The sequence below is a fragment of the Suricata suricatta genome, chromosome 5 (genome assembly GCF_006229205.1).
Source record: "Suricata suricatta isolate VVHF042 chromosome 5, meerkat_22Aug2017_6uvM2_HiC, whole genome shotgun sequence".
NCBI lineage: Eukaryota > Metazoa > Chordata > Mammalia > Carnivora > Herpestidae > Suricata > Suricata suricatta.
The window spans coordinates 131,309,614-131,334,294 of NC_043704.1; the positions used below are offsets into that span (position 1 = coordinate 131,309,614).

Consider the following 24,681-nt stretch of genomic DNA (forward strand, 5'->3'; position numbering starts at 1 on the left):
ATTTAAGTACAGTAACTGAAAAGGTTAAGAGAAATAATCTGGAGATTATCTGTACCCTTTTTTTGTCCATGCTACTGCACCTCTTTCTTATATAGATCACTTAGACACCATGAAAGGTAAACAGCAGCTCTTCATGGAATCCCCAAGGTGAAAAAGCCCTTAAAGGTCAGGGTTCAATTACCTGAATGTAGGCAGAAACTGTACCTGTGAAATAGAACTATATAGAAGATATCCTTCTATTGCCACAATATTTTTTTAAAGAAGCCAATATACCACTCATTCTAATCACAATATATTGTTTTCTGTTAATTTATAACAATGCAGAGACATTATGAAGACATATCATTATTAGCAAAGCATTTTGATACTAGGAACATGACATATTATGTGGATATTTTAAATTCAAGATGGGACTATGAATTTTAATTAATACTGCGACCTTTTCAATCTGAATTTGAATGAAAAATTCTTTTTTATTTTTATTTTTTATGTCTTTATTTTATTTTGAGAGACAGACAGAGAGTGAGCAGGGGAGAGGCAGAGAGAGAGGGAGATGCAGGCTCCAGGCTCTGAACTGTCAGCACAGATCCTGATGCGGGGCTCGAACCCACGGACTGTGAGATCATGACCTGAGCCAAAGTCAGACGCTTAATCTACTGAGGCACCATGAAAAATTATTAAAATAAGTCTAGGCTTCCACTTAATACAGAAGTCCTCTCTAACACATATTTTATCTAAAAGGTTATATAATAGAAGATTAATATTTATACATTTAAAATTCCATAGGAGGTGCTAAATGTGAATTACTATTATTTCTGTATTCCTAAAATACAGATTTTGAACAAATAGTTATGATATTTAAATGTGATCTTTTTATTTTAAATCATTGCCAGTTACATATGGAGACTTCTTGCACTGTTAATATGATTCATAATACAAAGCCTGTACTTAAAAACTTATTTCAAAATTAAGTTTTAATTCTTTTAGGTAAAATATAGTGAATATTTCTGGCTAATACATATAATAATATGTATAAAACCAGCATATAAGTCATCTAATCTCAGAACAGATTTGTCAAATACTGCCACAGAGCACCCACGCAGTAAAAAAGCAAACCCAAAACACCTCAGTGTGAGCTTCCCAAATAAAGCGGAGTGTTAAAATAACCACAAAATACAGAGTGACCATATTTTGCAAGAAAAGAGGCTGGCGTAAACTTCCTAAAAACCCACATCGCGGCCAGATCTGGCATCACCAAGGTATGACATGAGAGGGGACTTTTGTTCTAAACAACAGCGCCACTCAGTGGCTGAATGATGGTAGTGAACTGATCGACAGTATGAATGGAGGGTGGGCCAAAAGAAAAATGGAAGTTTGGAGAAGGCAATGGTAATACTGCAGGCAGTTGCCATGGTAACTGTACCTTGGAGGTCAGTTAGAGTCTGGACAGGAGCAGAAACCTGAGCATCGCTTCCTGTAACTACATCGCCTGGATTTCATAAGAAAAAATAATTAGATTTCATAAAAAGGAAAAAAAAATCAACTTTACTTTTTTTTTCATACTTAATGTAATACTTTTATCAACCTAATTACTCAAATCACAGTAAAACAAAAGACAGTCAATCTTAGAAAAATTAATACAAAATATTTTTAAAGGAATTAATTTTTTAAAAGGATTTCCTAAAAAGCTTCTGTGCATATTTTTCTTTGAGAATAAAAACAAGTTGCTATGAGTCTAAAGCATTGGAAACTTGAGCAATCAAAAGATTTTTCTGAGCAGATTTCATTATGCTACAAATAGTAATGTGGTTTTATATTTTCTTTCTTAAAAAAAATTCTTTATCCCAAAGTAAATATGCATTTATTACAAAGCAGGCATTTTTTTGGAGACACATTTCCTCCTATAACAGAGAGAAATTATTTTTAACTAAACTTGACACCAGTTTCTTCAGTGATAAGATAAATACCTAACCAGGCTCTAATTTCATAGTGAAGTATTGAAAAGATTTCATAAGCTACCACATGCACTTATAAATGTCAACATGTAAAAATAAATCTGTGAACCGTACACCCTTTAAACTTGATATACTTATGATAGGCGAGATTTCATTCACAATTGGACCTATGGTAAATGCTTAAAATAAAGAAGTGTTCAACTTTAAAAAAACAGATAAAGAAAATGGGGAAAGAGGGAGTGCATTTTAAAAGTACAGGAGAGAAAGGAAAAGGAGAACAGGAAATTCTGTGAAGAACTTGAGAAGGAAGACATTTTGGTTCTCTGATTTCTTCCTTCCTGGCCAAGTTCAACATTAGGCACAGTCACTGTCAACAGAATTAATCCTCTGGCTGTATCAGCATCTGAAGGCCTAAGTTATTGTGAAATTCATAAACTAAAATCCAAGCCTTCTACAAAGACACTGTAGTTTTCAGGTTTGATAATGCAGGATTCATGGACTTGCTTCCCCTGCAGCTTTTATATAATAGTAAAAAAAAAATCAATTTTTGAATTATATAACATACCCTCAAGTGCCTTGACCACTTGCTACAATTATAATCAGCAGTGCAGCCAGATTATCCGGATATTACGGGGCTGTAATCCTATCACCCCATCAGCTGACAGTACATGCATTTAATATATGTGAATCTATATCTCCCATAACTGAAATAAACTCTATAAATAGGTACACACTCCAAAGAGAGATAAGCAGCTTTAAGTGGAACTTATCAGGTCCTCAGTTCTCATAATATAGTTAACTGTCTGTTCACTGATAAATGGTGTGCCTGTTTTCTGTATATCTGCAGGAGATTTTCCATTCTGTGCCATTTTTCTCTGCTGCTTCTGGATTACCTATTAGTGTATATTTAGAGACTGAAAGCTCATTTTAATATTAAATATCACCAGAAAATTATGGAGGAACACCTGTGCTCCCTTTTCGATCTTTCATGACCCCACTCCCAACACATAAGCAAACTACAGTTTGCATTTCCAGCAACATATACACGAATTTTGGGTTTTCCATACAACCATTACCCTACGTAAGTATACATAATCGAGAGTTAACTAACCTATGAAAACTATAAGCATTTTCATCTTTAGAAACAGCCATTTTTCAAAACAACCTTCAAATTTTCCAGCAGAGGACACTAAGTAGACGACTCTGTTCTGAGATAGTTGGAAGCCATATTCCAACACAAGCCTCCTGACAGGCTACATACATATTGTGCTCACCAATTTTGGGGGCCAGGTGACCCACCTGCAGATTTGTCACTGTCAGAGCATGGCAGGATACTGGTGGGAAACACCAGCATAAAGAACGAATGCTGAACTATTTTTTCCTTGTAGAGTTACCAAATATATCTTTACAAATGTTTGGAGCTGGGAGGCTCCCCAGGGAGCGGTCCACACCTCAGGGTCAGAAGGCTTCAGGACTGTGCTGACGGATCATTTCATGGGCAAGTCCGTGAGAGGCAGCAGCGACCTAGCTGGTTTCTACTTGTATCAACTGTTCTCTTTGCCTTTTACTCTGTTTTGATTCAAGCCCTCACGCAGGAAGGGGCACTAACAGGAATATTTATCTTTAAGACGAGGGTAGACAAGCTCTTTGTGACTGACACGAGGAGAATGAACCAGAACGAGAAAGAAGAGCTGCCAAACAAGGAGACGTTCTTCCAGCAGGGGGATCAGTTACAAAACGCCCTAGTGAGGCTCCTGTTCCAAATGCTTTGCTTAAGTGCTCTGTTGTCTCCTTCGAACTGGGGACGTCGTTTTCATGAGTCGTTCCATCCTCGTGCCCCTCCCTTCCCACTTACTGTGATATTAATACTTGACATTTCCTTAGAGATACAACTTTATATTTCTAGAGTCATTTGGCTTGGTTCCTCAGAAGATTTAAGCGATAGCATTAAGAGATTCTCTGACTCATTTGCCTGCCATCAGTTAGAATTACTACTGACTGTGGCTTGTTATCAAAGCAATACTGAAATCATATTTGGTTAGAACAATAAAACAGTACAATTAAGAAGTATAGAAAATAACATTCATTTCCATTCTGAAAGTGGGCAGGTTTCCTGGCATTAAAATACATTTACCACGTGTTAACGATTTGAAGTCTTTTCTTTCAATCATGTGTAATAACTCTACATTAGAAAGAAAAGAATACAGTTTTACACAAGACATTCTTGTGTGAGGCTAACTCAGTATTCTAGTAGGAACTTCTATACTAACTATATAAAGTCTAGTACTTCATATAAGCAATGATAGTTAATACACTGTAACTAACGGAAGAATCAACATACACACACGCGTTAGTGAATTCCATACTCATTATTTTTGTGCCTTTGAGGAATAAAGTCCATTTGAGTCTGCCAGTTTAAATGCCAATAGTTTAAAATTTTTAACAATTTTAGATGCAGTCTTCTTAAACAGAGTGTTTGGGACGATGGGTTGAGGTCTTCTGACTCAATACGACTGTGGTTGTTGTCAACACCAGTTACGGAACATGGCTAGAACAAGGGTCCCTTTAGGACGTGGACGAGGCCTGGGTCAGGACATTGGCCCTGACACTGAGTGGCCACAGACTTTGTGCTTTGTGAGGTCTTAGGATTGAATTCTGTAGATTTTCGGCTATCATGTTACTATTTCTTGCTTCTATAGTATAGATAGCAGAGTCCCACCACTAAAAATAAATGCAGCTGTTTCTAATCAGCTATGAATAGGGGCACTTAATATATAGATCTCTGAAAAGAGTGAAAAATAGGAGCATAAAGGTTCTGAGTAACTCTTACGAGTTGAATACCTGCAGGAGTCGAAGCACCGGGAAAGCCCTGAAATAGAGGGCGCTCACTGAAGGCCGGTGGCCAGAGCGCCACTCCCTGGTAGCAGCCCAGCAGTGGCCCCGCTCCTCGAATGAGTGTTTTGGACGAGGTGGTCTCCCAGGTCGCCTGTGCTCTAGCGTTCTAAGGCTCTAAACTGTAGGCCCTCGACTTACAGCCTTACTTTGGCTCCTAGGGATTCTGTTTAGCCTTCCCTGCCCCCATCAGGGTCTGGTTTACACTGCTCCTGGGTAGAGCAGCTGGATGAGCGACCCCAAGCCTAGTGACAGCCGGCTTCCTCCAAACTGGCTGCGGGGATGAATCTAGGACCAGCGAAGCCCCTGCTGTTGGAGCGTCCCATTAGATTACACACCATCATGCATCAGCAGAGATCAAAGTCAAACTTGTGACAGTTTGTGCCACACTTGAGGGGCATCAAATGCAGTATACTAGGATATAGATGCTAAAAAATACCTTAACAAATTACTTCATAAAATGGTCTTATTAAAAACAATACAGTATCTGATATTCCAACTTTAAAAAATCTAATATAACAGATACCTTAAAATTAGGTTTTGCATTAATTTCTATTTCTAGGAGGTTGGGCCCTCGTAGGTTGGTGAGGAAATGGCGGGCTATACTGTGTTTCTGTTCGATTTATTAGTGTTTTTTCCTTACCTTTGTTCAATTGCACTGGCATGCTTTCTGATTTCATCAGTCTCTGCTGCTGCTGCTGCTGCTGCTGCTGCCAGGGCTGCCTGGGGAGCTCTGCTGGGGTCCTGGCGGCAGCCACGGCGGTGGACGAGCCGCCACTGCCGCCCGCTGCTGCGGGGCCTCCCACACTGCCTGGGGCCATTGCCGGAGAAATCAACTTTCTTCCAAAATTAATCAGGCTATTCGAGACCTTATTTATATTCAGGGGGGCACCTTTGGCATTGGCCCTGTAGAAAAAAAAATTAGGTGATGAAACATTACTTAAATTAGAGGACTGCTCTGTTTCACATATTCCAATTGGCTTAAAAGCACATCTTACCTGCTTTGAAAAAGGCGATTGACTGCATCAGCAACACAAAGTGAAAAGCGAAAACTTAAAAGTGATCACAAAATAATAAAATGACAAGATTCTTCAAGACGGGGCTTATGGAAAATAGTCTTTTTACTTCTCATTCATTCATTCATTCATTCATTCAACAAATGGGGCCTATTTTGTGCTAACACTGTGCTAGGTTCTGGGGATGCAGTTGTCCAGAGCAGACATAGTTCCCTCCTGGAGTTTTCAATCTAGTAGGGGAGAAATATATTAAATAGTCACATATAAAAGCATGGTTAAAACCTGTGCTAAGGACTCTACAGGAGAAGCTCACGGCGAGGCCAGTGCTGGGGAACTCCAGAAGGTGGCACCTGTGAAATGAAGTGGACAGCAGATTTCCCACAAGCCCTGGCATGTGGGTATTAGGCCACATTTAATCTGATTTTGAAAAACAAATGTCTGAGAGCCACAGAGTCGATTCAACAAAAGCTATACAGAATCGCCTAGATCCTGAGAATTGCAATCTGCCCTCACCACCCAGACCACGCCGGCTCTCCATATCCCCCTCCCCACTGCCCTGCTTTACTTTTCTTGACCGCACTACATATTTTACTTGATTGGTTATTACTTGTCCAGTTCCTCCAATCCCCATTCGACCGCAAGTTTCACGAAGAAGATAAGGATTTGGGGTCTGTCTGCTTACTGGTGTTGCCTAGCATGTAACAGGTGCTTTATAAATACTTGTTAAAAAGGCAGCTGCGTCTCCAGAGAGACTGTCTTTCCACCTTTACAGCAAAGAGTCCCAGCTCCTGGCAACGGCCAGTCTAACTGTGCTCTGGATTCCATCCTCCGATCTTCTGAGATTGTTGCCCTTGTACCTCCCTCTCCTGCATCATTTTCTCCTTCTCTGTTGTGTCATTTCCATTAGCTACAGCCATGGCGTGTGTCTGTGTGTGCGCGCGCGCGTACGCTCACGCAAGCGCCCATGCGAACATCCTTTGAACCCTCATCCCTTCCTAGTTCCCGTCCCACTTCTCCCCCTCCTCACGACGTATTTTTTCAAAAAGCTGTCTTATTGCTACTTCTGCTTCTTCAGTCCTAGGCCCACAGAGGTCTGGTTGTAGCCTTGCCAATGTGCAAAAATGGCTCCTCCCAGCTATGGATGGCCTCCACAGTGCAGAGCTGAAGGCCTGCTCTTACTCTATTCTACCCTTGGCAACGGTTAACCCCCTTACCCGCTGCTCCCCTCACACTTCCTCGATGGGCATCCACGGTCTAGCAGCACCTGTGTGACAGCCGTCTGGCACATAGATGACACCAAGTAAGCACGTGTTCACTGAATGACTACCTCCCAGATGACTCATACTCCTGAAGTATTTCCGGGGTATATCTTGAAGACCAGTGACGATTATGAATGATTTTAGTTGTAGGAGGTAGTCCAATTCCATGACGATACCAAAGTTTGTATTTTTATTTCCCAAATCATTAAGAGAAGTTTATTTTCTCACATTTTGCTTCTTTTTTCATAAAAGTAGGAAACCGGAAATCAAGTTTGAGGGATACATTTACTTGATTTAACTTGAATTTTGCTATCATTTCCTTCTCTCAGATCTACCTGGCAGCTCTCACACAGTAATTCTCCTACATTTTAAAGAACAGCTGTACCCCTGGCATTGCCAGGTACAGCTCGAAGACAGGACGGATCCATCGTTCTAGAATAAAAAGGACACTACGCTTCTTCCTTTCATAAAGTTTTTCCTTAATGGTACCAGCTACTATTATGGGCTAGGTATCGGAGACTTACATCACTTAGGAGATAGGACAAATCAAATGTAAAACCTGGAATTCAGCTTTGTAAGAGAAAGAGCTGTTCACTTACAACTCAGTGAAATGTGAACAAATTTTTCAAATGATTCTTCTTGTCTGAAGTTTCATCTCTAAAGAACTAAGCTGTTTCATGCCCTTCCAGAAATTATTGAAAAGAGTGTTTCCTAATGGAGACAGAGATATATCGTGATTATGCACCACTTACTTGCAGTTTCCAGCTGCTTCCTAATGAAGTAGCACATTCTCAATTTACAGCCACTACCGCTTAGCAACAGAGAAGGCTCTTAATACATGTTTATTGAAAAATGAAGGAAGGAAATGAAAAGAACTCATAAATTGTGGATTAAGAAGGCATTCACCTCTGGCATTGTATTCCACTCAGCAGCCTGCACGTACTCCCGGGTCTTGTGTGTGGCAGTGGGGAGAAGAGTGATCATGATATTGAAGTTCTACTGCATTTTAGTTTTGCTTGTTTGCAAGTCAAGATTCATAATTCACAGATATGAAGAAGTTATAATGTTGTTACCCTTTTTTATAAACAAAAATGTACTCGTCAAATTCCCATACTGCCAGTTTTAAAATTTATATGTTGGTAAAAGTACTAAGAAACTGCTAGAGCATTATCAGGAGATTATGGTTAATGCTTCTTCATTACTACTAATAACCACGCAAAACATATAGATCAAGCTCATGCCGAGCAATTTTTCATCTGAATACCTCTTAAAAGGGGATGAACACTGTTTTCCTTTTTTGAAGATTTTTTGTTTTTAACCAAATTCTCCCTCATCCACTACCCACTGCTTCCAGAAGAATATTTTCTTCTCAAAACAACTATTGAAGGTGCTCTATCTCTTTTCAGATATAAACTATAAAACATGTACTTCTAGGAAAAACATGCTGTCCATTGTTTTGCAGGATCATAATTTTTTGGCCAAAGGTAGCTAAACATAGATCTTAAATATCTGTAGCAGCATTCTTTACAAGAAATCCTAATCAATTTGCAAGAATTCTTATCGGCTGTGATGTACATTATTAAGTCATGTGTGCTACGTTAACGAAAATCAATGCATTTGTCAGAGATTTGATGGACATTGAGTACTGGGTTGGATTAACAATGGAGTGCAATGTGTAAACACTGTTGAAATAAATAGTTGAGAGGACTCTGGAGTTAACAAGACATTATATAAATCTAATGAGTAGTTTATTTTGTGTAATCAAAGTCTTTCATCACACTATTTACTATATACAATTATTATAAATAAATACAATAAAAATAGTACCATATAGGAGGAATTGTTTTCAAATTGTTGATAAGACCTTACTTTTCTCGCACAGCCTCATTTAGCAGGTTAAATCAGTAGCAGTGGGACATTTTTCTGAAGATTCAAGAGTCCTCAAAACCTCCCTATCAGAACCCAAACTGGCTTCACTATTGGGCCCATTTGGTTCACTTTCTAAAACGGGGTGAGTCTTGCTTCCTCTTCCTACCCACTTGATCTCTTACAGCCTTTCTAACCCACACTCCGCTGAAAGAGCTGCTAGTGTTTCCAACGTCTTCTTAACTGCCAGTTACGAGCTTTCATTCAACTTCTAAAACTTTAAATAATAAAGCCAAAACATTATTACAGAGTCACGTTTATAAAAGTTCTCCACAACCATGGAGATTTTCCTTTCCTGCTATCCAACCTCTGACACCACCCCAGGCTTTCTTCCTTTCTATCTATGGTTTTTTTTTTGAGGTCTGATATTTTTGTTTACTTAACTCCTTTTACAATAAAATTTTGTTACATGCTTATTTATATTTTCGTCAAAGAAATAGTTTTTCATTTATTTGTAATTATCTTTCTCTACATGCTAGTTCATATTTTTCTTATTATTTCCTTTCTTGTGTTCCCAAAGTTTGAATGCTTGGTTTGTTCATTCATTCATTCATTCACCCATTCATTCCTTTGTTTATTTCTCTCTCTTTCCCAATAAAAGCATTAAAGATATATATTTGCATCTGATTATAGCCATAGCATCAAAGTTTTTCCCACACATTTTCTAAATAGTTCACTGGCTCAACTGTAATATAGGTATATTTTAAAGTTTCAGAAGGTTGGACTTGCTGGTGTTTAAACATAATTCCAATTTGTTGTTCTGAAAAGAAACAAATATCAGAAGACTGAAAGTGGGTGAATTGTTCTAATTTCTCACAAGAATTGTGAAGACCATGAACTGGAAAATGGACTGGCTTATTCAACTTTTTTTTTTTTTTTTTACTAATTATTTGGAAATGGTTATAATTTATTACAAGTAGCCAGTATGGTTCACTAAAAACAAGTCATTCTAAGGGAACTTGATTTCTATATATCCTAGGTGTTAACGTCTGTAAGACTTACCACGGTGTGTCAGTGCCAGCGGACAGAATGGAAGATAACGCATCCTCAGTTATAGTTGGAGAACTGTCCCTCAAGTTACTGTTGAATGTTCTAGCACCCACCAAGGACTTCTGGTGATGACACGTGTCTCAGACTTGGTTCACAGACCCGCTTCCCAGCCCTTTTTTAAGGTCCTAATCTTCCTTCAGTGAGCTATCGGGAGAGCTGTGCAGTGTGCTCTCTGGGCTGAAGTTTCCTCATCTTTAAGACAAGGGGGCTGAATTATTCATATTTTGGGTCCCTTTTAGATATAAAATTCTACAACTTTGTGACTTAAGGAGAATAGGTGCTTACTGAATTTGAGACTAAAGGCTTGCAGAGACACCTAATCTATTAGTCCAAAGAATCAAAATATAAAATACTCTCAACAGGCTAGTATGAGAAATGAATTAAACAGATAAAATTTAACAAATAGAACCTTAAGCACGTAGGTTAAACTTTTCTACAACTGCACATTACACACAGAATAGGTATGTGTTAACATGAGTTCACCTTAACAACTCTCAAACATTCGTGTTGTAGTTTGGTCTACAAGGCTAAAATGAGCCCACAGGGACACTGCTGAAGAAAAGTAAGATTCTTAGCCTGCATTAATCCTAAATGAGTGAACTTTTGGTTTCCAGTCTGGCATGTAAGAAGCTTGGAAGTTTCTACTTTGTCCTAACAACCAGAAAAAGTTGAATAAATTGAAGAAAAAAAATCAACAAATTTTTCTTAGATTCATAGTGCAAACTGCTGTCCCCAAATTAGACAGACTGACAGGTGACCACAGAGAATCATGACTTACCAAAGCAGAAACCCACAGGAAGCAGTGCTGGAGTAGGGAAATATGAACAATTGACAAATCTTACTAGAGGCTCAGTGGGAACCAATCTGACAGGTGAAAACTCTGAGGGGACCCAGTCATGCAGGGGGGAACCCACACTCCTGAATTTTATCTCCTGGAGTTCTACCAGGTTCTCATGGTAAAGATGGGAGAAAAATTGTGCATCCAACACTTGGAGTGGAAGGGAGCCATTTTGAAATACATATGAGCATTCTGTTTTTCTTAACAAATTCTGCTCTCACGAGAAACTATTTAACCCGAGTCTAACCTGCTGAGGTTTTATCAGACCCTAACTGACCTGGAGGAAAGGAAATACCCAACCCCAACCCCTCTAGTCACCCTGCCCCCCTACTTATGGGGAGGTGGATGAGAGGCATGTGTGAAGTTCACAGTCTGAAGGCACAGGCTCAGACAAAGACTGACGCCTCCTCACAGCATATAGAAGGTTCCTCTCCTCCCACACCTTATCACCACATTACTAGAAGTCCATTTACAGCAGTTCCTTTTACGCACTACATATATCCAACTACACAAAAAAATTATACGACTTACTGGAAAAAAAAAAGACACAGTTTGAAGAGACAGTGCAACCATCAGAATCAAACTCAGATACAGCCTGCTCTATCTGTTGGAATTACTAGACTAAGAATTTAAAACTATGATTAAAATGCTAATGGCTCTAATGGATAAGGTGGACAGCATGGAAGAACAGATGGGAAATACAAGCAGAGAAAAGAGAGTTCTAAGAAAGAGAAAAAGAAAGAATGAAGATTTAAAAAAAACTCTAACAGAAATGAACAATGTTTTGATAGGCTTATTAGTAGACTACACACAGCCAAGGAAAGAGACGATACACATTTCTGAGGTTGAGAAGGTTTTAAAAGAAATTCCCCAAACTGAAAAGGAAACATAAGAATGACAGAAAAATAATAACAGAAGAGAATATCCAATTGTGGGAAAACTATAAAAGGTATAACATATGCATAGGAGAATACCAGAGGAGAAGGGAGAAAGAAAGAAATGAAGTATTTGAAACAATAACAACTGAGAATTTCCCCAAATTCACGTCAGACACCAAACCACAGACCCAGGAAGCTTTGAGAACACTTGGTAGGGTAAATTCCAAAAGAACTTCACCTAGACATGTAATTTTTAAACTATAGAAAACCACAGACAAATAGATAAATCCTGAAAGAAACCAGAAGAACAAAACACCTTACCTATTGCAAGAGCAAAGACAACCAACTTGTTGGAAACCATGCATGCAAGAAGAGAATGGAGTGAACATTTAAAATATTGAGAAAAAAACCCTACCAACCTAGAATTCTGTACCCTGTGAAATTATCCTTCAAAAATAAATATGGTATCTCTATATAGTAAATGTATATTATCTTTAATAGTAATATAAATATGTGACTAAAAATCCTAGGTCCGTGCCTACATGGCAGAAGCTAACTGTATAGGTGGACAGCTTTTGGTGAAGGATTAATGTCTGGCAGAACTGAGCTGTGTTTTTATAAAATGGAGCAGAACAGTGGGGAGGTATAAAAATTAATGCTGCAAGGGGAGTGGCTGACAAAGCTGCAGATTGAGACTTATAATATCAAGAGAGCTGTCATGGGGGAAAGCAGTCCTTTTTGGCATGGCTTTAAAAAACACAATGTGTTACAAAAGTTACAGAAAACTGTTCAAAACCTGTAACACAGGAAATCCTTTCTAATGACTTAACAGGCTCTATTTAAAATAATTAGTGTTCCAAATCTGGAACTGCTAAGAGATTGGAAAGTCACCTTCAGACCCGTTGGTGTCCTAGTCCTGGCCCGGGGGAGACATAGGGTTAAATGAAAGGCCCTTTCCAGCTCTAGGGGTTTGTAACCTGCAGTGTCAAGTGGCTTCTGCCATCACATGCATTATTGTGTTGAAAAGACAGTACCAAATGAGACGCCTGTGCACTAGTCTACACCCTCAAGGAATGCTGACCAAACCCCATCTCCAAACTTAGGGGCCTGTTTGCCCTGCCTCCTTATCTCTACCTTCTGTTTCTATTCTGTTCTTTTTGCCCCTCCTTCCTCTTCTACCTTTACAGTTCTTTCAATACGCTATTCTTCCCCCTGCCCTTTCACTTATTTCACAGTCTCCTTTTCTATCATTTTTCCTTTCCTGATTTTAATCTGTGTCCTTTTGTCATAATATATGGTACACGTGAATGGAACAGCTTCCAGAGTGCTGTGATTCCTAGTGAGTCACTAAGCTGAGGGTGGTCCTGGGACCATCAAAAATGGATACTAAAAGGAGGCAAAGATTTCTTAGATAGAAAACAAAATGCACTAGCCATAAAAGAAGAAACTGAAGGAAGAAATTTCACTGAAATAAAATTTTTCTGATCATCTAAAGACATCATTAAGAAAATGAATAAATAAGCCATATACTAGGGAGTAATATTTGTAGTACATATATCTGACAGAGTCCTATACAAAATATATAAGGAATTCCTAAAATAAAAAAAAATAGCCCATTAAAACCAGGTAAAAAACCTGAAACAACACTTTATAAAAGAAGATATACAAATCAGTGATACGTTATGAAATGATGTTCAACATCATTAATCATCAGAAAAATGCAAATTAAGCCACAAGAGATACCATATTCATACCAAGTGGAATGAATAAAATAAAAAAGACTGACAATAGCAAATGTTGGCAAGGATGCACAAGGATGCAAGCAATTGGAAACCCCATTTATTCCTAATGGGTGTAGAAAAAGATACAGTTACTTAAAAAAATTTTTTTTAACATTTTAATTTATCTTTGAGAGACAGATCATGAGCAGGGAAGGGGCAAAGAGAGAGAGAGAGGGAGACACAGAATCTGAAGCAGCTCCAGGCTCTGAGCTGCCAGCACAGAGCCTGACGCAGGGCTCGAACCCATGAACTGTGAGATCATGACCTGAGCCAAAGTCGGATGCCCAACTGACTGAGCCACCCAGGTGCATCCCTGATATAGTTACTTTTAAAACAGGTTGGTAGTTTCTTATAAAGTTAAACATTCATCCATCCTATAGAGCAATTTAATTTGTGTTTACCTAGGAGAAAGAAAACCATACATCTACAAACAACAATAACCACAACAAACAACAGCATCAAAACACCCATGGAGGAATGTTCATGGCAGCCTTATTCATAATGCTCCAAGTCAAGTAACCCAGTATCTATCAACGAGAGAATAAACAACTTGAGGTATGTTCAGAGAATGGAAAACGACTCAGCAGTCCAAAGGAAGGAAGTACGGATACACGGTATGCGGATGAACTGCAAAGATGTCATGCTGAATGAAAAAAGCTAGATACAAGAGTGCACGCTGCATGGCTCTATTTATGTGAAGTTCAAGAAAAGGCAAAACCAATACATATCGTAACAGAAATTGGAAAGCTGTTGGCTTGGGATGCGTGGTCGCAACGGACTGTAAAGGGATACGAGGGAACTCTCAGGAGAGAGGAATATTCACGCCAGATATATTGTTCTGGGTGGAGGTTACACGGGCACACACAACTGTCAAAACGCATCAGACAGAACACTTCAGATCTGTGTACTGGTACAAATTACGCATAAATTTTAACAAAAAGGAGAAAGATCTATTTACTCTGGATTAGATTGGAGACAGTGTTACCAATTTATCTAAATTGGTTGGGTATTAACTCTCTTTGATATGACAGAGAAAGCACTTCAGACATAAACATACTTCTAAGCACAGTTATTTGAGCACAAAAATATCACAAAATTAAATTTACATAGAAATCAGGTTCTCTGATATTCTGATAAGCCAATTAACTGCTAATACTGATAACCATGGACTTCTTGGCTTCATGGCTTGGGGAATATTATTAGCAATTATTTCCTTACTTTATTTTAGCAATAAAATAATTCTGAACAATCATGATCATTATGTAAGTAAATACAATAAAATCTGCTTTAAAAATTTTTGATGACCATATAAAATGGAAATTGTTGAGGAGAATTTTATAATGTCTTTTAGGTATTCAAAACAGTATTTATTTACCCAACCATTAAACTAAAATATTTACTAACCATTATAAATAATACCAAGTACTGTGCTAGGAAGATGAGGATTCTAAGATGTGGATTGTGACATCAGTATGAGTTAGTCTACAACTGTAGCTAAAAAGCACCCACTCATTTCACTAATACTTAAACTTGTTCTTTGTGGCAGGTATTGAAACAGCACCAATGAGTGAGACAGATGTGGTAGCTGCTCTCATGAAGCTCATCACATTCTAATGTAAGACTGTTGGAAGGCCCCTTGTGCTTCTCTGGACATCCTGGGGAGGCCAGACCTGGAGAAGAGCCTTTCAAAGCTGAGGCCGATCCTGACCCCTGGGAGAGATGCAGAATTACCAGTCACCAGGCATTGCTCGGTGAGAACGGATTGGATGCCGTCACTCTTCAGTAACCTGGAGCCCAGCTAAGGAGTGTGGGATGCATCTTAAAAGTTCAGGGTACTCTCCTTATTAGAAGCTTCTTTCCCTGGAGCCTGGCTTACTCTGAGATCTCATGTAGGGTTTCTGACAAGGAGCCTTCTGCAGAGGACCCATCTACCAGAATTATAATTCTAGAATCTGTCAGCACTGATATGAATTAAGTTGTTTAAGCTCTGATGGGTGCAGAGGGAAGCCGGCATAATTAGCACAGAGAATGCTGATCTGATGAGTGGAGAGATCATGAACTAACTCGGTATTTTCCATCTCTAAAATTCTGGTGATATGAAATTGCTTTTAAGCAAGTTAAAAGACCTAGAGTTGGGGAACGTGTAATCAGGCACCACTAGATAAAGTGACATGTGCTCTGGAGGCACTACTGACTGCTCAGGGGCCGTTACCACATCACTTCTGCAGAGCAGAAAGAAGTGCACAATTTGAGAAAGCGTGTTATGTCCTTTTCAAACAGGAAATCCATGACCGTTCTGGAATAAAGAAGGTATGTGATTCTACTCTTAATATAAGCAACTGCAGTATTTAAGAACTATGAAATTCTGTTCCATGACTACTCATTTGGGCATTTTAGTAGTTACAGATTCCTAAATAGATTGATAGGTTCTTCTGAAGACTGGTCACAAATTAGATGCACTTATTTTTTATTTTTATAGCAGCAATTTCTGGTTATTTAAGGACAAAATTGGAACAAGCTTTGAGTGTTAAATTGTCGTTCCGAGCTTAAAAGTTGAATGAATAAGAAAATGTCAATTCCCATTTTTAAAAAGAAATTTGCAACTAAGTAAAATCAGAGCACAGTGAATATTATGCACACACGTAATGGAAAATCTACCACTAAAATACCTAGGCACTTGCTTTTAAAGACTTAATTATAGCAATCCATGGTAAAGCAGACGGGAAATCAGGCTTCTTGATTTCTAGAGATATTCTTATCCATGAAATCACATGTCATCTTTGCATCCTTATCCCTTATTTGGATAAGCAACACAAATAGAAGTCCATTACCATAGACGTAGCAGGTATTAGTTTCCTGCTTTTCAGGTGCCTGCCTGGCTCCTGTCTATTTTCTATTCACTGATCACTGCTGGGGTTTCCCCCATGAATATATACCCCTCTGGATCATTCCCATCCCTGTCTTGCTACTCAGTGACAGTTCCAATGCATTAACTCTTTAATAGCCTCTAAATAGCCAAGAAAGTAGTTGCAAGGCTAATTATGGCTGAAGGGCCCATCCAGGTAAGAGCATCTTAGACCTAAAACAGTGAAATGGGGACTTTACCGATGGTACCACAGCTACAGAGGCTTTTGGTCATGGATAAAGTAGTGATAGTGACGCGGTAAACAAATCTCCAGGGCACAACATGGTCATTACAAGAGCTACATACTTGGAAGAAGAATTTGGCAAGATTATCCAGTATAAAGGGTATCCATGCACCTTCACCAGTGCTAGCTTGCCCATTCATTCATTCATTCATTCATTCATTCATTTTAAACCACTTTATTGAGGTATAACTGACATACAAACAGCTCTGCATATTTATTGTGTACAACTTGAGGAGTGTGGGGATAAGTAAACATCTGTAAAATCATCACCACAATCTATGCCATAAACATATCTATCACTTCCAAAAGCTTTCTCTTTCCCTCTTTATTATTATTTTTATTTTTTGTGATAAAAACACTTAAGATCAACCCTCTTACCAAATGTTTAATATATATTAGTTATATTATTATTATAACCTATGGGCACTACAGTATACAGTAGATCTCTGGGACTTATTCATCTCTGGCTCACTTCTTTTTAACTTATATGTATTTTTAAAGTTTATTTACTTATTTATTTATTTTTTTGAGAGTGTGCGCATGCTTGTAAAAGTGAAGGAGCAGAGAAAGAGGAGGAGAAGGAAAGAATCCAAAGCAGGGTCCCCACTGTCAGCACAGAACTCATGCGGGGCTCCAACGCAGGAACCATGAGACTATGACCGGAGCCAGAATCAAGAGTTAAGTGGGATGCTCAACTCACTTAGCCACCCAGGTGCCCCTATTTTTTCAATTTTCTAATTTGAAAGGTGAAAATGATACTGTATTGTTTTAATTTGCATGTCTTTGATTAATTAGGAGTTTGAATAGCCTTTTGAATCTTTATTGCTCTTTGAAATTCCTTCATTGTGTGCCTACTATATTCTAGACACTATTTTAGGTGCTGGAGATACAATAGTTAACAAGACAAAATGTGGAGTTGACATTTCAGTGCAAGAGACAAACAATAAAAGCAGAAAAACAAGCCAATAATGTTTTTACCATTTCATGTAGTAAGAATGCTATAAAACACAAAGACAGAAACAATAAGTAGGGACAGAGTAAAGGGGTCCATTATTTTAATAGGGTAGTCAGAGAGAGGTTCTCTGAAGAGATGGTATTTGAGCAGAGAGAACAGCAGTATCCATGTGGATTCTTGAGTAAGAATCCAGACACAGACAAAAGCAAGTTCAAAGCTCCTGAAATGGGAACATGTTTGTTTGCTTGAGGAATAGCAATCAGGTTAGTGTGGCTGGAGTCTAATGAGCAACACAAAGTATGGTGGTAGCCAGTGGGGTTGGAGACAGGAAGCCAGATCATGCAGGGCTCACCTTGCAGGCCACTGAAAAGGGCATTGCATTTTATCCTATATACTTTGGAAAGTAATTGCATGGCTCTGAGTAGCAGAGTGATAGGATCTGTCTGGCTATGTAAAAAGGGTCTATAAGCAAGTGAGAAAGTAAAAATACTAGTTAAGAAACTAGTGGTGACTTGGTATTAGCAGTACAGAGAGAAAGGTGATTTCTTTCAGGATGTATTTTGAAGAGGATCTGCTGATGAACTTAATGTGTGATGTAAGAGAGACAAGTCAAAGGCGATTCTAAGTCTTGATCATCTGGATTGGCAATTTACCATATTGGAGAAACACAGAGGAGAAACAGATTTGTGGAGGTATAATCAAGAGTTTAGTTTGGAAAGTATTAAATTTGAAATACATATGAGACATCCCAGAGGAAATACGTAGTCAGTGGTATATGAATCTGGAGTTCAAAGTAAGAGGTCATCCTAAGATATAAATTAAGGACCCTTCCATCATAAATAGTCTGTAAAGCCATGAACCTGGCCTGAGATCCCCTGGGGAATGAGTACAGTGAAGAAAAGAAGTCTGGAGGTGTTCCAAAATTTACAAACAGAAGTGGTGGGTCCAACAGGTATAAGTGGTAGGTATAAGATAGAATGGCCACTGAGATAGGATCTTATGCTTCTTACTAAACTGCATAGATTATGTATACATTAATGATATTAGTTTGTCAGTTACACTACAAATATTTTCCCCATTTTCCATCTGCCTTTTGATTCAGTTTATTTTTGACACATCTACTTAAAAAGAATTGCAGAGTAAAATGTACCGTCATTCCCATTGTGATTTCCCCTATTAATTTTAAGATTAAAAAGTCTTCTAGTAATTAGAGGTCAGATAGACACTTGCATGTTTGCTTGAGTGTACTTTGATTCAGCTGGAAGTTGTTCTGGTGTATGCTAAGGTTATGAGAGTTGATACCTCTTCAGAAGATTTGTCAAGTTTCCCAACACCATTTATTAATTCTTCCCACTGGTCTGTGATACGCTCTTCACATACCACCTTGCATGCGGCTACATTTCAGTTTTAAGCTTCAGTTCAGAGCTGGTGAAAAACCTTTCCAATTATCACAATGATACTTTGTACAAGAATCTCAATGTGTTTACAAGACAATGCTAAAACAGAACCACCTTTTGAGAGGAAAAATGCAAGGACAGAAGGCTGAACAGAGGAAGGATAAAACATGAAGGGTAGGAGGAAGGAAAGGGTATATAGTCCATTTCTTTTTCTGAAAAAAGTAGACATTAAAAAACGTAAAAAGATAAAACATGTAAAAAGATAATACATATAACAAATATTTGTTGAGTAACTTCCTATGCCAGACCTTATCCCTAGAGCTCTCAAGTGGTAAGACAACGTGCCTACCCTCAGGGGGCTTAGATTTTAGTGGGGAAGTTGGAGGAATCAGGTGACACACAGAAATGAAGTTTACAGCTTCAGTAGGTAAGGAACACTATGAAGATAATATTGCGCAATGGGGTAAACGGCTAAGGAGGAGGAGAGAAAAAGATAACACGGTGGTCGGAGAGGCTGCTCTGAGGCCCTAAATCATGCAGAAGCAAGAAAAGAGGAGAGAAGGAAAGGTACAGAGCAAGTGCAAGCATGGGAGTTAAGACAATGGGAAAGTGAGAGGATAGAAGGTCACAGAGATAGAAAACGGGGCCAGCAAGACGACTGGATTATCAATAGTAAGAGGTAGCTTTTGGAGGGTGTAATATAAGCTTCTGTAAACTGAGAGTTCTTTGGCTGTTGTGTGGAGATGCTGGGGTATGGGAGAAAAGGGGACAGAGGAAGGGATTCTAGCTAGGAAGATCTTAAAGAAAGTACCTAAAATACCTGGTTCTTTTAAACAGACCAAAACTAAATACTTGACATGCCAGGGTAGAAATACAAGTGACTAGACTATAAGATTCCTGAGGGCAGAGGTTTTATCTGGTTTGTTCCCTGTGAATCTCCAACGCCTAGAATAATGCAAATCTGGCACGCAAAAAAAAAAAAAAATTGTTATATTAAATGAACAAAGGACTATGGCGAATAGCCTTTAATTAGTGAAACAAGAATCCGATGAAACAAACGACAGAAAAGAACTTCAGAGTAGAGCCTCCTGGGCTACAGAGCCAGTGGCACAGTGACACAGTGTATCAAAGTAGGAGACAGGTTTCAATCACGGAGGGATACTTTAAAAATAACATGGCACTAAAACAGGGTTCAAAACACAAGCTTAAATTTAGCTGTTCTCTCATAAACTTCTTCTCACTCCTTAGACTATGAGTGTCTATGTGGCAGGAATTAGGTCTTCTTTTAAACTCTCCCAGTAAGAGCAGAAGACATTATGTGTGTATTCCATAAATGTATATTTAGTTGCTGGAATCCTACTGAAGAAGAGCTAGCACGCAGGCAAAATGCTTACGGAAAAAAATTCGGACAACTTGGCAGCATTTATCATTACTAACATTTCAGTCTTCCAGAGTAAACTTTGAAATTACATTCTAATTTGAGAGGGTTCTAGTTTGACGAGTTAACCCTTGAGACATCTGAGTACAGTATTATGAAAGAACAAAACTGTTCATCAACCCTTTCTGCCAATGTTAATTTCTTTTAAAAGTAGAATTTTAATGTTTTTTTATTCCTACAGTGACCCTTAAAATTTCTATGTATGTAATCACAAATGCACACACAAGATGCATTTATAAGCATATTGTGTAGTTCTAAAGACAGTTGGGAAACCCAATTTTAATTTTGTTACTGAAATAATTTAAAAATATATTATAGAACTGCCTCTTTTCAATCAACAGCAAGAATCTGGAAAGAGATAAAGGCGCAATTTGTTCAGGTTTATTAGTGTTAGAAAAATGAAGTTGCCTAACTTCAAATTATAACACTCTTCTATTTTTCTTACCACTGATATCAAAGTATACATTTTCTCATGCCTTAAAGAAACTCAGATAATTTATTTAATAAAGATGTCATTAAGCGCTGATAGGCTACAATATCTAAATTTATTGTCAGCATTATGTGTAAAAATTCCTGAAGATCTCAGAGAATATCTCTGTGGCTTGTAACTTTCATCAGAGAAAGGGGACTTACCGGCTTTTATTCATAAGATCTGCTCCCCGTGCTTTGTAATAATCTAAATTTGGATGGAATTGGTAAGTCACTGGTCTTGGATTTCTCTATAGAAAAAAGAAATTTAAATGTATGAAGCTATTTAAATTATACATTAAGACATAAAAGAACAAAGACAATTATCTTTGAAGAAAGAATACATATAACAAAGTTCAATCATTAGTGTGCTTCGGTTTTGCTTTCATTGTTGAAATTTACCTTAACTCATCTTAGTCCTGATTAAACACTGAGATTATTTTATATATTTTATTTCTACCTGTCTCTAAGTTCACAAAAATTTATTCCTGTCATTAGATTCTTTTTAAGTATACTTAATGTACAGTATTATATTAGTTTCAGGTGGATAATATAATAATTCAACAATTTTATACATTTCTCAGTGCTCAAGATACGTATAGATTTGTTTCCGATGATTTTGATCACTTTTAATATGACTTTCCAAAACATAATCAGGTAAAATTACAACAAAACAGAAAAATTATAGGAGATGTAACACAAGTACAATCTAGGCCTAACGCCTGAGAGATACTAAGAAAGCTGCATTTTGGAGGAAAAGTAAAAAAATCGCTGTTAGTTTTCGATAACTAGAATGCTAAATACGCCCACTAGATGGCACACCAAGTCTTTCTTCTCCCAAAACGAATGTGTTATTCTCGAATTTAGCATTTCTCTTAAAGTTAGAAATTTCTATGCCATCTATTCTTATGTATGAGTTTAACAATTACCCAAGTAGTGGAAATATTAGCAGAGTACCATCAAAATAGAAGATCAAACTGACCAATGCACATTTTCATAACAACAGCAATACACTGGCCTTTCTGACATTGGATATCATTCATAAACATTGCAGAAATGTCCTGAAATCATTACGTCAGGTTTGTCAACTTAAATATGCTACCATCATTTAATGTGTCTATTATTTAATGGATCAAGTCCCTCACAGGCAAATAAAAATTAAATTCTGGTTTATAAGATGGTTAACATGTTAATATCATAATGAAAACGGATACCATTTCTAAAATGTTAAATTACATATTTTTCATTAAAAAGTTTGATAAAACTTATAAATAAATGTGTTCCAGTGTTTATCTAAACTTGTAATTCAAGTTAATGAGTAGGACTTTGAATGAGAACATGTCCCCTCCTTTGAGAGATCTACCTAGACACAGAAAGGCTTCATTTTATCTTAATAGAAAATTACCAATATACTTTGATATCAATCCTTGGAGCCATAATCCCAAGGCACTGATACACTTGCATGTAGGCGGGCGCGTATAATTGCTAAGGTTAAGTAGTTTGAAATTCATCAAGCTAACAAGCTGCATCTTAATGGCCATGATGGACCTTTTCTTTTTCTGCTGAAAAGAGAATATTTACACAGCTCGACCCTTTCATATCTCTTCCAAGTCAGCCCTAATCATCTGACAAAAATGACAATCCCTTGATTTAGCTCCAGCTCCTACTCCACTGGTTTGGTATTCAACACAGTTCTACGATAATCAAATCTGAATTGCCTTGATGAAGAGGACTGATGCTTCCATGACTACCATACTATTAAGTCTAGCAGTGCAACTTTTCTCTCTCTAGGAATTACACAGGTTTCCTTATGGTAGCTGATGACAACCTGGACCCAAGTATAATGGGAAATAAAATAGAGGTTAAAGCTACTGGCAGATTGCCAATGCATTCATGATTTATTTAAAAAATTACCTTTCGCAGGACTATCACTCATGACTAATTTTGCTCTTTAGATTCTCACTACCTGGAAATACATTTTGTTTTCGCTAATAAAAAGGCTTTTCTTCTCCGACTCCCAACAAACTAATAAAAGAGTATGTTACTTTTTGCTAGAAAACAATGAAATAAGGGATTGCACGGAGCAATTTCTTGAAACATCTTCATAAAGAAATGACAAGCAATTCAAGACACGAAGTGCTGATGTATCTAAGCACTTAAAGCCATTATTAGGAATAATGATCTAACTTGAACATATGAATGAGGCTCAAGTACTGCTTTCACAGAGGCCTATTTAAATTCCTAGGAGACTTACTAGTATCAAAGCGAGAGGCAGTTTAAAGTATCGCTGTACTGGGATGGAAAAAAAAAATCAAAAGATGATGTTGAAAAACAGCATTTGAAATGTAAGAAAATAAAATCAGAGGTTAGAGTTGAAAGTTTCCAATAGGGTTTTCTGAGAAGATGATGTTATGACTAAAACATAAATATGTCAACATATAGATGATCTGGATTACCACTGTCCAACAGAAATACAATGTGAGTCACAAATGCAAGCTTCATGTGTGATCTAAAATTTTCTAGCAACCGCATTAAAAAATAGAAACAAGTTTAATTAAATGTAATAGTTTATTTAATTCACTATATCCAAAATGTCAGGTAACATGTAATCAATATCAAAATCACCGAGATTTTTTACATTCTTCCTTTTGTACAGTCTTTAAAATCCACTATATATATTATACTAACAGCACATTTCAATTTGGACCAGCCACACTTCAAGTTCCCAAAACCCACGTGTGGCCTGTGGCTATTGTAATGGACAGCATAGAACTAAATGTTTGACATATATATAAAAAATTGTGCAGCTATAAAAATCAACATGTATAGACACGAACCATAAAAAGGGCACAAATGCTTTATACATTAAGATTCGGTCCTGACAGTTCTTCAATTTACCAATAATACTTCTCTTTTAATTAAGTTTGTTTTATCTCTTCTGAATAAGGTTTTAAAAAGTCAAAAAAATTTGGAATGATATCCTTTCAAACAGCTATGTACCAAAATGATAACCATGGTTTCCTTAGGGGCAGGGGATTAAATGAGCATAATTCTAACTTTACGTAACTGAAACACTTTAAAAGTAAAGAGATACTTGCTTTTCATATTTAAAAGGATTTTTTCCAAATAAAATTTTATAGAAATATAACAGTTCTGATTTTTAGTTTGTAAATATCTGGAATTTCCGCTAAAATATGTGCCAGTAGAATTGTACACACAGAAGCTCTGTATGTAACAAAGGCTGGACTCCATGACAGTCGTAATTTTTCATCATGCAGGACATGTGATGCCAACGGCTTTGATAGTACATCTTTGCACGGACTGCAACAATTACTAACTATTTTAAATACACTGTCATACAGCCAGGATTTTGACTATTATAACCCTTTAAAAACCAACGTGCATTATAAAAAAACACACTCCTGGTGAATTTTTCTTTGGACGAAAGATAGCAAAATGGTGATCATAACATAGATTGATTTGTGTACAGAGGAATAACAATTATGTTCTGTTACCTGGGAAGTCTTATTAAATTATACATGAAGATGCAGAAATCACAAATTCAGTTCACCCTGAGTTCACCGTGCCTTTCCCAGACCAGCCCAGGTAGACTGGAGACAGATCTTCCACAAGATTGCAGCTCGTTCACTCCTGAGAACCACTCACTGAATTCCTCTCT

General features: G+C 37.6%; 1 protein-coding gene and 1 long non-coding RNA gene across 3 annotated transcripts in view; one reads left to right on the forward strand and one right to left on the reverse strand.

The window, feature by feature from the left end:
• TBC1D5 (TBC1 domain family member 5) overlaps window positions 1-24,681 on the reverse strand; it is a 486,227-nt gene that overhangs the window by 63,950 nt on the left and 397,596 nt on the right. Inside the window, exons 18-20 of one of the 2 annotated variants that reach the window (XM_029940339.1) lie at window positions 21,168-21,253; window positions 5,491-5,753; window positions 1,424-1,489 (exon numbers count right to left, since the gene is read on the reverse strand). In XM_029940339.1, the coding sequence (XP_029796199.1) occupies window positions 1,424-1,489; window positions 5,491-5,753; window positions 21,168-21,253 (415 nt within the window). The remainder of the gene's footprint in view (window positions 1-1,423; window positions 1,490-5,490; window positions 5,754-21,167; window positions 21,254-24,681) is intronic. The other variant, XM_029940340.1, reaches the window with a different exon arrangement.
• The window catches only part of LOC115292312, a 40,746-nt gene continuing 31,425 nt past the window's right edge, over window positions 15,361-24,681 (forward strand). The window contains exon 1 of the long non-coding RNA XR_003908924.1: window positions 15,361-15,905. This is a non-coding gene — a long non-coding RNA (uncharacterized LOC115292312). The remainder of the gene's footprint in view (window positions 15,906-24,681) is intronic.